This window comes from Cyphomyrmex costatus, unplaced genomic scaffold (assembly GCF_001594065.2).
Source record: "Cyphomyrmex costatus isolate MS0001 unplaced genomic scaffold, Ccosl1.0 scaffold141, whole genome shotgun sequence".
Taxonomy (NCBI): Eukaryota; Metazoa; Arthropoda; class Insecta; order Hymenoptera; family Formicidae; genus Cyphomyrmex; species Cyphomyrmex costatus.
The window spans coordinates 487,063-501,075 of NW_017275402.1; the positions used below are offsets into that span (position 1 = coordinate 487,063).

At 37.0% G+C, this 14,013-nt stretch overlaps 1 protein-coding gene across 2 annotated transcripts in view; it reads left to right on the plus strand.

Annotated features, from left to right (window-relative positions):
* mdy (diacylglycerol O-acyltransferase) overlaps window positions 1-14,013 on the plus strand; it is a 104,050-nt gene that overhangs the window by 64,048 nt on the left and 25,989 nt on the right. For both annotated transcript variants that reach the window (XM_018551521.1, XM_018551523.1), the window contains exons 6-7: window positions 4,323-4,472; window positions 12,355-12,535. In XM_018551521.1, coding sequence (XP_018407023.1) covers window positions 4,323-4,472; window positions 12,355-12,535 — 331 coding nt within the window. The remainder of the gene's footprint in view (window positions 1-4,322; window positions 4,473-12,354; window positions 12,536-14,013) is intronic.

The window sequence follows — 14,013 nt, forward strand, 5'->3', positions numbered from 1 at the left end:
TATATATATATATAATAGTATAATTGATTTGTGTTAATTTTAATACTTGCTAGAAATTTCAATTTAATATTTGTTTTGTACTTGAATACATAACTTAATTTTAAATTTCAAGATCTTAAATTATAAATATATGTATGTATATTGCAAAGTTTCAACTTATTTCGTTTTATGTCTGAGCAACTGAAATATATTCACTTTGAATACTTCAAAAGGTTTTATTTGTAAAAATCTTTTATGGAGAATTCTTGTATCTGGAATTTTCACATTTCCTGCTTTGTGTTAAGAATGTGGAACGATTCACATTCCAATATTCGAATGACTTTCGTTCCTTTAAAAATATTTCTAGTAGTTTTCTATTTTTATATAATTTTTAACTGTATTTTGTACACTGTTATAACAATTTCACGTTGAAATAACAAGTTCGCAGTTAAGATATCTAATAAGTTTTCTTTTTGAAAGTATTTCTTCTGTTTTCCCGTGTTATTGTTAAGAATCCGGTATCAGTTCAGTATTTCCTGATATTTTTCTACTCCATCTCTTGACACGTCTGATGTGAATCAATGCATTTTGATTAGAAACTATCTTCACGTGCACTTCGGAGCGACGGAGTCCGAACTACTTGAACTTGGCAGACGAGAAAATGTGTCGTCGAGTGTTTCCTCTGTAAGAGAGAGGAAGTCTTGATCATTGATCTGGCTTCTTCTTTTATACTTGCCTGGGATACTCGTACGGAAGCGTGCACGATGAAATTCGCCGGGGAATGTTATACCAAGCGCGGTCTCGCTGGAAATTGTGTTTCGCTGTTTGTTCTTCCGTCCGTTCGGGAGCTGACATTAATTTAACCTCGTACGAGGTATATCTAAAAAGTTCCGCCAACGCGAGCGCGAAACAAAGACAGATGACGTTTGCAGAACTGAATTCTTACCTCGCTGTAACATTTCATAGCGTGTGGTACTTGGAAAGAGAAATAATACACAAGTGTCAAATAAAAGTATTTTTTTTGCAAGTTGACGAATATCGAATGGATTTAAATCTTATAAACACGTATGTATAGATACTTGCAATAATTTCATGAATTCTGTATCATTAATTTATATGTTATAAAATAATACAAAGAGTATAGCTTATACTCACTCTATTAATCGAATGAAATTAATAAGTGCTAAAAATAATTTTCTTTATTATTAATTTATATGTTATAGAATAATGAAAAGAGATGATAGACAAATTTATATATTTTTTTAAATAACATTCGATTTATAATTTCAATACTGTCAAGTTTCAAAGCTGTACGTATAAAGTCTCTCGATATATACTATAATTCTCAAGGATTCCTAAATTTTTAATAATATTATCCTATAATTATTCCAATTTGTTTAGAAGTTTTATACTGCGCGTCTTCTCGAGATGATACTCATGAAAAAGTATTGTAAGGAGATAGGAAATGAGATGGCACAGAATCGAAAATTGTGGATTTCAGGATACGACAATAGTCCACCGGTGAGAACTGGCAATTTCTCAGTTCGGCGAACTGCCGTGGAAAATTGAGGAACTATTTTCACGCGTGGTACCGTCACCCCCACCGCGCACCAATGGTAGCACAATACACCTTCGTCGATTCGTTTCGACTGTGCAGGATGTATCGGCGCGATAGCCTCGCTCTGCCACTATTGGCAGAACATTTCGACGATTTTTTTTTGTGTCAGATGAAATATAGACTCGATACTTTGTAGGACATACGTGAATTTAATGACTTTGCAGAGAGTGAAAAGTAATTTTCTGTCGATTTTCCACCAGACCTTTAGGAGACCATTCGAAGGATATCCATCGCGTTTGCACTAAATAACTTTTGCGGAACGGAACTCGTACCGTAAATGAGTCGGCGAGTTTAATCCCAATATCTCGAACGAAGGAACACGTGCTCGTGTTGAAACAAGACAAGCGTAGCTTGGATAGCTATCTAGAACAGAGTAGCAATTTTTGAAAAAGTACACATTTCATCGTCCATCGGTTTTTAACACTTTGACTGCTATGTGTATCCAGTTGGGTATACGCCTTTGTAGGTTCAGGGCGTTGTCGTATCAATTTACCGTTAATTTAACACATTTTCTACCAATTACCACCTATATGAACCGAGAATACTTTGCATTGATTTTATGGTCAATTGTGAATTCTAAAGAGGTCTATTAACTTTGCTGAAGAATTTTATTAGAAACATTTTATTGGAAAATTTATGTATTTTTAATGTGAAAAATTTGCTTTAAATTATGTGGAAAATAATAGTATGGCGGCTGGGAATTGATTACAAAAATTCGTGCAACAAAGTGTTAAGATAAAGCATTATAAATAATTTTAAAAAAATATAGATCTAATATAATACACATATATATATTTAGTTAAAAAAATTTTTAGCTCTCGCATTGAAAAGATCCCTGGCTTTAAGAAAAAGCATCTCTATTTAAAGTTAATAAATTAATGCAATACATTATACATTTTTTTATGTACGTTTTATTAATATTATAATAGGATATTTTCTTACGAGTTGTTCCGAAATGTTAGGTCGTCTCTACCCTGGTAGTGAAGCTATCGTGTCGTTTTGCAACAGACCGTATATGCGACGTACATATATGCGCGTCACGACATTTGGCAATTACCTCGGCATGTACGAGCACTCGATACGCGCTGTATGACGTCGCCGGTGTGCCTGAGCGAATACTCGTGCGGAGGACAAGCCATAAACGGTATAAGCGGCAACGAGCAGTGCACTAAAACGCGTCCCGAGACGCGTTTCGACTGTTGAACATCTAATGCATCGGGAGTTGTCGAGCAGGATCGAGACGGACTCCGGAGGCTTCGTGTATACCTTAACGTATTAGGAGGTTTCCCACTTTACGGATATTGGCACGTGTAATTTAATAATAAATCGAATACGCGCGATGTCGTTTTTATTTTTTTTTCATTTCGTCCGACGCGTCCAGGAAGCGTCAGAGAGAATAACAGGAAAAAAGTGTGAAGGGCGAGGACAGCTCGCGTTGTCGGGATGTACCCGGAGGACAACTCCATCCCTCTTTTCAACTGCCTTGCAGTGTGCCTGAGCTGTTTAGCTAGCATGCCACTGCATCGCCCTGCGGGGGCGGCAAATACACGCATCGGCGCATACTTCGCGGAAACGCTTTGGCGCTTTCATGCGTCGCCGGCGAACACGTATATTAACGAACGATACCATCGCCGTGTAATATTTGCTTCGGGCCTTTCTCGTTTGCCTATTATCGCCGTCGAGTCCGTCGACGTTGTATAACAGCAGAGGGGTTGTCGCTTTCGATCGCTTCAACGATTGTGATTTGCGCCATCGCGGTGTCGCCGCCGACTTGTTATTCGCACGTAACCAACGATCAATTTATCTGTTATTTTCCTGTCCGCAAACTAATTCCAGCAAAACGAATGAAGTATTGTACACTTTTCGATCATTCGATCTACCGTCCGACGCTTCTATATTTTTGCCAACGTCCTAAGGAATTAATAACGCGAATAAGAACATAAATTTTCGATGACATTCGGTGCGCGCTGGTGCAGGTAAATGAAAGTTAGAATGCAGGTAGAAGAAGAGTCGCAAAAGCGAAAGGGCTAGACGGAACGGTTTCGTTCTGTTGAAATTATGTCCTTCCGCTCGTGCGGAATCTCGCCACCTCGGGATAGCAGGCGCGATTTAATTAAGATACGAACGATCCGGGACGCGAAGGAGGCCGCCGACATGCTCGATGGAAATATCGGAAAATATGAGGATCGTGCCGGCGTTGCCTTCGTCACCGCGTCTGCAGTTTTTCAACGGTATGGTTACTGGCATAGCATAATAATAACAGGCATTCCCAGGATCGCAGCGACGATACTCATCGATAATTAAGTCGGCGCTTATAACCTGCCGTTTATGCAGCATTCGTGGAAGGATCTGCGATCGTTATGCGTAGTCGTGCATGCGAAATTGAGAAATTTCATAGCAATTGGTACGTCGATTTGTATATCACCGCGTGAAGAAAAGGGGAATATATATCGCGTTGGAATTTAAGTGAGATTCATTCACGAATAGCGAATGCGTATGCACGCGTGAAACAGAGAGAATAAAAATATTAGGCCGTATTCAGACTTCATTTTCATCGATAAATGCGCGCATTTATTTTTGAGATCCTATACAGCATGCGTAATATAGACTATGTATGCTAAATGCATGCATTTATTGATAAAAATGGGATTCGAATACATTCTCCCTCTCTCTCTTCCCAAAATTTTTACTTTTAATACTAACTGTATTACGTTTATTGTTTCAGTTGGCGCAATGTACGTCTGCATGTTGTACGCCACACTATTTTTGAAGTTATGGTCGTACATACAAGTGAACATGTGGTGCCGCTTGAGCAGCCGAAAGAAAAGCACGCAAGGCAGAATGAGACGTCAGCTGTCTTACAATAATCTTCAGTGTGAGTATAAAACGTCACAGTACAATATAATACCTTATTAACACGATATTAACGTTTCACATATTTTATGCGTATCCATCAGATAATAATAACCTCTATACTTAATATTTAATATACAGTACACACGCGATGCGACACACTATATATATGATTCCATTTTTATACGAAACGGAATAACAAAAAAAAAAATGAGAGAAAATATTTTCATCGTTACATACTCAGTTTATGATTTACGTTATGTGTACCGTCCGCGTGCGATTCACTGACGAAACTAAAAATAGCCACGCATGCGAATACATCGCAGTTCCGACGCACGAGTACCTATTTTTTTTTATGTAGCGCATTGCTACACGCCATGGTTTTTCGGGTTTTTTTTTTTTTTTGACGATATTACAACGCTGTGTAATACGGTCTCATCGATGCCACTAGAGTCACATGTAACGGATTTCCGCTCCGGATGGAAGCCGACCGGCGCGGCGGCAAATCTTCATCGTTACGTACGTCGATGCGCATATGCGCTTATAGGTAATGCACACATCCAAATAGTGCAAACACGTCCTACGAATCGGTAATCTACTGCACTCGTGGTATTTGCCCACTCCTGAAGGCGCGTCGCGGCGTACCGCATACGTGTGTGCGATCCGCTTACATGCGCGTCTCATTGTATACGCGTGTCTGTGTGTTGCGCGCATGATAGTGAAGGGAAAATAATTTCCACCCAATTTAAACTCTGCCGATCGGACGTGCCTATGTTTCCGGTGTCGGACGCGCCGCGGTATATCGATTATTCTGACCTGACCGGCAAAGTCAAATTATACGGTCTTTCCCCCCAATAAACCTGCACTCACCAGCGCGGTGAGGTATATTCCTCTTTCCCCCGTTCTTCCTCCGCAGTAGTGATGGTAAAACGTCGAACGTTTACACTGTTGCAGTGCGTTTGCACTTTTAATCATGATTGCTCAATCTTTCTACACGCCATGACTTGGCCAGAATTGATTGGTGCACATGTTGATCGCTATATTTTCCGATCGTCTTTAGGCGAATGCGTCATGATTTATACGATAAAATTGTGCGATAGATACGAATTAACGTATCTGAAGAAAGTTCAAGAATGTTCGAATTATTAAAATAGCGATGATTGTCGAATCTTTTTATTTGCTACATTTTTTCTAATAGTGACTTCAAAAAATAAAACATTGTTTAAGCACTAAGATCCGCTTTGTGACCGAAAAACGGATTATTTCTTTTGAAAATTGAAAAAATTGTTTATTAGAATCTCGAGCACGGAGAGAAAACAATTCTGAGTTGATTGATATGTACGTGGACTGTTATGGATTCGAATTGCGTTCAAGCGAATGTGTGGATTATTTATATGATGAAATTGTTTTGTGCATATCTAAAAAAGTATTCTCAAGAATACTTAAATCGTCAAAACAGCGATCAATTATTTAAAATTGGCTATTTCTACTTGCTTCATTCGAAATAATTTTGAAAGATAAAATATTATTTATTAGGGTATATTAATATTGTATATTAAGCAATTCTGAGTTAATTAATACGTTGATTACTATAAATTCCTATTTACGATGATTTATAGTATTTATACAATACAATTGTTTTACATGAACGTATCTGAAAGAATCATCTCAAATATCGTATTTAAAGCATTAAAATAGTTAGTTATTTGAAATTGTCGAGTTTTTCTATTTGCTTCATTTTAAGTGACTTCGAAAGATAAAAAAATTGTTTATTAGACTCTCGAGCATGAGAGAAGGCAATTCTGAGTGGCCTTGCGTGTGCATGTGTACGCTCGTGCTGCCGATTACAAAAATACGAGCGCGCGATAAGCAAGGTATTCACGCTTCATCGAAGCGAGAATTTTCTGCGAGGCGATGAACAATTTTCAACTTTCCTCTAGATTTAGCGCTCGCCGGTGTTCAGAGACTCCCCATGCTACGTTTTGCACCGAAAATTAAGATGGATATTCTCCGATATGGACATCGGCGTATTCGCGTTCGGCGTTTCGCTCGCAGCTAATTAGCCCGTTATCCGCTCGACCGACCCGCACCGTTCTCTCACCGGAGAGTGTCCTAATTACGGTGCAAAAAGTGACGTAGTTTGATATAATTATCGAAACCCCGTGTTTCGCGCGCGACACCTCGACGCTCATCGGCTCATCGCGAGGTAACGCGATGGCGACCGGTCGATCGATCGATAGACAAATGCAATCGACAAAAGCCCGCCTCGGGACTCCGTTATTACGACCACGAGCTCGTGTAATCTAGCTCGCGCACGGACGCCGTGTAATTTTCGCCCTTTCCACCTAACCCGAACTCCTATGGCACGTCGTATTATTACGTCCTGTAATGACGAAGTAGAACCAGCCGTGGAGCCTGTAACGTAGACCTGTACATATGTATCGCGAAGGTAGGGCACCCTTCACGTTTTTGTTCGTCACGGCTCGATCGATCATGCGAGGAATGAAGCTTCTCATGCGGTATCGCCTACTTTAGAAAGAAGCTGGAACACCTTTCACACAGCGCCTATATAAAAGATAGATCTTCGAATCTTATTTAACACTCTTATAAAAAAAATTCTTATACTTCAAATAATAAAATGAATTTCTTTACAAGATTATGAGCAAAAAAGCGATTATGTTCGTCAAAGTTTTGTCAATCAATTTTAGACTCAAAGTTACGAAACATTTGTTACTGAAGATACTATTTATAAAAATATGGCGACACTGCACAAATGGCTCGAAGAGAAATAGGAGTAGTAATGCAGCCTTTTCACAAAAATAGAATTAAAAAGTTGGTTTTGTTTAAAAACAGCACTGTTATCAAAATAACAAAAGGATATAATATTGCAGAATGTATTCAAATGTATGCATATTATATGTACACATAACTATTTCCGCATATAGATTACTAAAAGTCTCTAGTACTTAAGACATTTATGAAACAATTATTTTGATATGAAAACCTTTTTTTGAAAAGAAAATTGTCGGCGATTAACATGCTTAAGGGATTACATTAATAAAAATGCCATCCTATTGTTTAACTTTGCATAACTTTATGCGTATACAGCAAAATAAAATATTAAATAACAAACATTTTTCATGTTAAAGTATACATGTATTTGTGTGACAATACGCTCAATTTTAAGAAGTGTAATTGAACGCTATAAAATATACCTTAAAAACATTTCGAAAAACATGCTTGAAAGTAAAAATAATAAATACGTTATAATAAATGCTGCAGACTACTGTATATTGACATATTATAGATATCATGGTAACAATGAATTACTAAGCAAATAATATTCATAAGTTATCATTAAAATTTGCCATTTTTAATCATATCTATATTGGCCTTAATATATCACGTCTTTCTCTATTTAATTTAAGGGTGTACTTGATTTGAAATAAAAATGGGTGTCGATGTCGTCTTATAGATCCGCGTGCCGTCGAGGATGCGAGACAATTTACGAGTCTACAGAATTGCGTGGTCAAAGATCGCAAGCAATCGTATCGATTGGGGAAAGCTTCTTCTTCTTCTTCTTCTTCGGTAACGTCGGTGCTTAATTTGTGAGACTTCTCGTTCGAGCGGCGTTCTTGTAAGGATGCTGTTCTTTTCTGTCCCTGTGCTACCTCTGCCCTTCGATATCGATTCCTTTTTTTCGCCGTTCTTTGCCCACCGCGCCAGTTTCGAGATATATGAACGAGGGTGGTCTTAAGCGCGAGGCATCCCTTGGCACAAAGACGAAATTACGTCGGCCCTTGAGACGCCCTCGGGCCGAGATTGAAAAAAATAGAAATTACACCCGTCGCGAACGGAAGCCAGCTCGATCCTGCTGCGTCCCCATGAGATTTAACTCCCTCCGACGAGAACGATCCCCGTCCTTCTGTGACCATCCACGGACGTGATAGGAGCCACTAAGGAGATCTCGAGAGCGCAGATAGGTAGATCTTAAGCAATCGCAGAACGCAAGATTGACCCTCGATCAACGTAAGAAATTTCTGTGAATTCTTCATCTTGCTATATAAATATATCATCTTTTATCCTAAAAAATAATTAAAAACATATTTGAAACAAAATCTAAAAATATTAATGTTATATATTTTATTTATACTAGCACATTCCTTGCGCGGGCTACGCGCGCGATGGTCCATTATACTCTTTTTAAATATTATGAATTATGTTTCTTTGAAACTTGTTTTGAAATCAACTCCTCTAATTCCTACTAATACAAAATTTCCCTGAAATTTGAAAACCTTTAGAATTTCATTATTGTTTTCGATCGCCACATTAATTCTACCATTTTGATAAACAATATTTAGTTTATTTTTTTATTCACCGTTTATGTCGAAAAATTCGACCCACAGTGTAGTTATGATGGTTCGCGTACAAGAGTAAAATACATTAAAGCAATTAATTGACGGGATCATTTTGATCTCAAAATGTTTCTAGAATTATTTGCTCTAAGAATGTTCACAATCCGAACTTTTTGCTCATCGTTTACGTCGAAAAATTCGACCCGCAGTGTGGCTGTGCTGACTCGCGTACAAGAGTAAAATACATTAAAGCAATCAATTACCGGGATCATTTTGGTCTTAAAATATTTCTAGAATTATTTGCTCTAAGAATATCCAGAACCCGATATTTTGCTCATCGTTTACGTCGAAAAATTCGACCCACAGTGTGGCTGTGCTGGGTCGCGTACAAGAGTAAAGTACATTAAAGCAATCAATTGCCGGGATCATTTTGGTCTCAAAATGTTTCTAGAATTATTTGCTCTAAGAATATCCAGAATCCGATTTTTTTGCTCATCGTTTACGTCGAAGGATTCGATCCACAGTGTGACTGTGCTGACTTAAGACTAAAGTTGGCACAGCCACAAAGAAAAATAGCAGCAAATGAAAAATTAAGTACATATTCTTGAAGGGCTTTTTTTTGCTAATTTAAATTCTACTTCAAAAACACACTAAAACCAAAATCCCCCTTATATTCCATCCGCCAGATTAACGAAAACTGATTTTAGAAAACTGAATCGAAACGCCATTTTGAACTTTCAATTTTTAAATACGGATTCGTAACGAACGTCCCCAAAAACCACCTGTAACCAAATTTCAACAAAATCGAAGAATCTTAAGAATTTCCGTAACATTTCCGTCTGCCATATTGGATCAACTATTTCAAACTTTCAATTTTTTAGTAAAGATTCGTATCGAACGCCCCCTAAATCACCAATATACCAAATTTCACCAAAATTGAAAAATCTTTAGGATTTCCGTAACATTTCCGTCCGCCATATTAGATCAGCTATTTCAATCTTTCAATTTTTGAGTACGGATTCGTAACGAACGCCCCCTAAATCACCAATAAACCTAATTTCACCAAAATCGAACAATCTTTATGATTTCCGTTACTTTTCCGTCCGTCATATTGGATCAACTATTTCGAACTTTCAATTTTTGAGAACGGATTCGTAACAAACACCCTCTAAATCACCAATATATCTAATTTCACCAAAATCGAACAATCTTTAGGATTTACGTTAATTTTACGTCCGCCATATTGGATCCACTATTTCGAATTTTCAATTTTTGAGTACAGATTCGAAATAATCGACCCCGAAAATCCCCGAATACGAAACCACATCAAAATCAGAGAATACCAGCAGCCTCAACGAAAAGAGGCTTCAAAAAAGCGTGACACGCAAATTTTAAGATATGATGATTATATTTATTATATTCAGTGGTATCAAGATATTTGTAACGAAACATTTTATGTGTGATTGCGAGTGAAAGAATGTGATCCAAAGTATTGATTTTGGTTTATAGTATACAATGTATAATTACGCATTGTTGCTAATGGTATAGTACTCTAATAAATAAAGCCTTATGATGCAGCTGAGTCTCAGCTTGCGAGATAAGGAGCGTTATGCTCCGTCAAGAATATGTCAACGAACGTCGAGACAAAGTCTGCCTCACTATAACAAAGGAAGGGCCTGGAATATCCTGTCGACTGTTTCGTTAACGTAATTACTGCATCAAATGAATCAGGTGGTGCTATGAATAAATAAACTCGATTATGTCTTATTTTAAAAATGTGGCTACAGCGAATAAACTAGAATTTAACTAACGTAACGCTTGATCAAATTTAATAATACTTCGAATTATAAAATCTTTTATTTTTATCGGAAATGAAAAGCTTTTTATTAAATAAATTAATACATAGCGCAATTAGAAACTAAGCAATATTAACAGTGATTCACAATTTTACGTGTAAATGAAATTGATAAGAGATTCGAGCATTTGTATAATTGATCAACTGGAAATGCGAATAAATGCAGCAGTTCCTGCAAACCGAACTGCAGGGAGTGGTTTTTAATTAATAATCCGCCGGTGGAAAGGTTTACTGCCCAAAGATCACAGGTTTGATCAAACGAATTTACATGGAATATTAACGAATCATTAAACCATTTCCGAGTGCTTCTGCGTGATCGTGCACTCGTTAATTTCGTGTATTTGACTGTTCTCCTAAATCGCGTTGTAATTTTGTTATTTCTACTGATGAACGTACGCGAATTGCGATGCGCTTCATTTAAGACCGTTTTCTTTTTGCGAGTTAGAATTACTTTATAATTATTTTTATATATATATAGGAATATAAATAAAACAGTAATATTATAGACATATAGGATGTAAATGTAAAACTTATATTATAACATAAATATAAAAATGTATTGTCAATTATAATTATTGACGAATTATAATTCTTCCTCGTTTTGTGTTTTTCACATCGCCCGGTGAATTTACAGTTTCCCGTAAACAGTGGCACCGACAACTGACGTCGCGACGATTTTACCGTCACAGAAGTTCCGTCTTCCTGCGTGACGGATCCTGAATAGGAAAGAAAGAAAGAAAGAAAACAAGCTATATATACGGTTATTTCACATTTAGAAAGAGAGAGAGAAAGAGAGAGAATGGGGGGAGGGGAGAACAGGACACGATAAAATAAAAAGAAGCGCAAGGAATTTAATTTGGTCGAATTCTTCTACATTTATTACGAGGGTCGCAGAACGACGCCTGTAGTCGTTCGTCGACGTGGACGTCGATCGGCGTCGCGAGAGCGAGCCGCGACTAGCACAACTCTGGCGTCGCGACGCCAGTCCAGAACGGTGTCGAGTTTGAGCGACAATGCACAGCGCGGCACCCAGCGCAACCCGGGCTTATTTGAATTCCAGATTGGATTATTCATCGGATTTGGATAATTGAAGGGATTCTATCAGTTACTGGTTCGGCGTCGGGGTGGGATTAGACGCGCAGATGGGAAATCCGCGCGCCTAACGCAACGCCGAGAAATTCCGAGGTTTTCGGCCGAACGGATCGCTCGAGCGAATCAGTTTCGTTGCTTAAGAAGTCTCTGAGTCTGAGAGACTCGAGAGACGATTGTGCAAGCGAGAGATACGGTCATGAAATTTCGAGAAATTCTCTACAAGTTGTTACTTTAATTTTACAGATTGCGATCAAGCAAGCATTTAAATCGCGTTAATGTTGCAAACATTTATTTGTGTAACACAGACTTTTTTTTAGTATTTTCTACGATTTTCATCTTTCAACTTTTTCTTCAAAAGCAAAAGTTTCTCTAAACAAATTTTTGTACTGCTTATTTCGTATTTATTAGGTCTTATATTTTTCTATGTCACTTTACTGTGTGTTGTATTTACGAAAGGAAGGTCTTTTATCAGTGAAAATAAGAAATATTAAAAGATAATTTTTTTTTATAATATCACGGATTACTTTATTCATTTTTTATTAATACGATCATGATAGTAAGAAACTGACGCGAGCTAATGAAATACAATCTTTCTGTTACAGCTTCCGGCAATCAACAAAGTGCAAATGATGTCACCGACTTTGAGCACGAGATAAACGACTGTGGAAATTTATTAGTACAATATCCTGACAACCTAAGCTTTGGTGATCTTTATTACTACATATTGGCACCCACTTTGTGCTACGAACTGAATTTTCCCAGAACGCAGCGAATTCGAAAGAGGTGAGTAAATTTGGAGTTGCTACTTTATACAATGAGTATTTATGAAGTTATATTCGTGATTTTTATCGGAAACAAAAGATTCCAACTGACGTATTTTCCACGAGAGACTAATATTCTACAGGATTTCGACACTGATAGGTATTTATTTTGAGATCGATAACAAGAGCAGAAATATCTTCCCTAATCATTATATGATAGGAATTCTGATCGAAATTGACAGAGATATTTTCAAAATTCGTAGATTTTGTATGAGACAAACAAGAAGTGTTTTAAACGAGTAAAATTCCAAGAACGTTACGTTATTTCAAAAGCATTACTTTTAAAATAATATAATAAAGTTCGCTAATATTCTTAAATGGTTTTTATCCATTTAATTTCTTTGAAGTCGTGTTTTAGTTTACACATGTTTCAAGAATATCAGCGGGTTCACTTCGATTGGAAAACGAGTCAAGTAGAAACTTGATATTGTCTGAGTTTGGTCGCGCGAGCGCATACATTGCGTAAGGTGTATAAATCCGTCTTTGCTCTCAGATTTCTCGTATAGATTTCGTCATAGTATATCCCTCGATTCTCTCTCACGTCTTATTTTCTTTTCGTAAAGAATGTCAACAAATGTCGAAGTCGCCGGTTTACGAAACTCTGTAGATTCCAGCGAATGAATTCTGTTCTGAGAAGAAAATTTTGAAGAGGAAGAGAATTCTTACTTGGTCCGATTTTATCTAGTACATGAATTATTCGTGCGTGTCGAAATTGGACGAAAATTCCATAAGATTCTATTTCAGATATCATCTATACTCGTTTGAGAAATTTGATCTGAATTTATTTTTGATGTACCATTTGTGAATAATAATTTAATTATAGGAATGTATGGAATTTTCATGAATGAATAAAGAGATTCTTTGCTAATTCCTAACTTCAATATGTTTTATAATAATGTTAAATATTAAAAGTAATGTGCATACAAATGATTAATAAAAGGCGAATTATTATGAGATATTCCATAAAGAATTTAACATTAAATATCTTTATAAATAATTGATTTAATGTATGCGTATTCAATTTTATACGCATACGTTAAATCTGGATTATCTGGGTTATCCATTTAATGTAATTGTACGTGGATTATCTGAATATTCTATCTCGAAAGATTATAAGTGATACTTGTTGATGAATCTGACTTAACAAATTAAATTATCACATGCTTAATATATATCTTTTTTCAAATTGGTTCTTTTGGTATATTCTAATTTGTTTTCATTGTGTGCTTATTTCTTTTGCATCGTTTTCTATGTAGTTGGTTGAAAAGTGCATTCAGACTTTACTTGTCGCTAGCAGTTTGCTGAAAACGAAACTCGCACAGACGACGTGCCGTCGAATAGAAACGTCGTTTCACGCGATAGCACTCAAAAGTCGTATTTCCGATTTTTTGAAAAGCGGTTTATGGTCGAGGGAGCGATTGGGAGGGTAACGAGAATGCG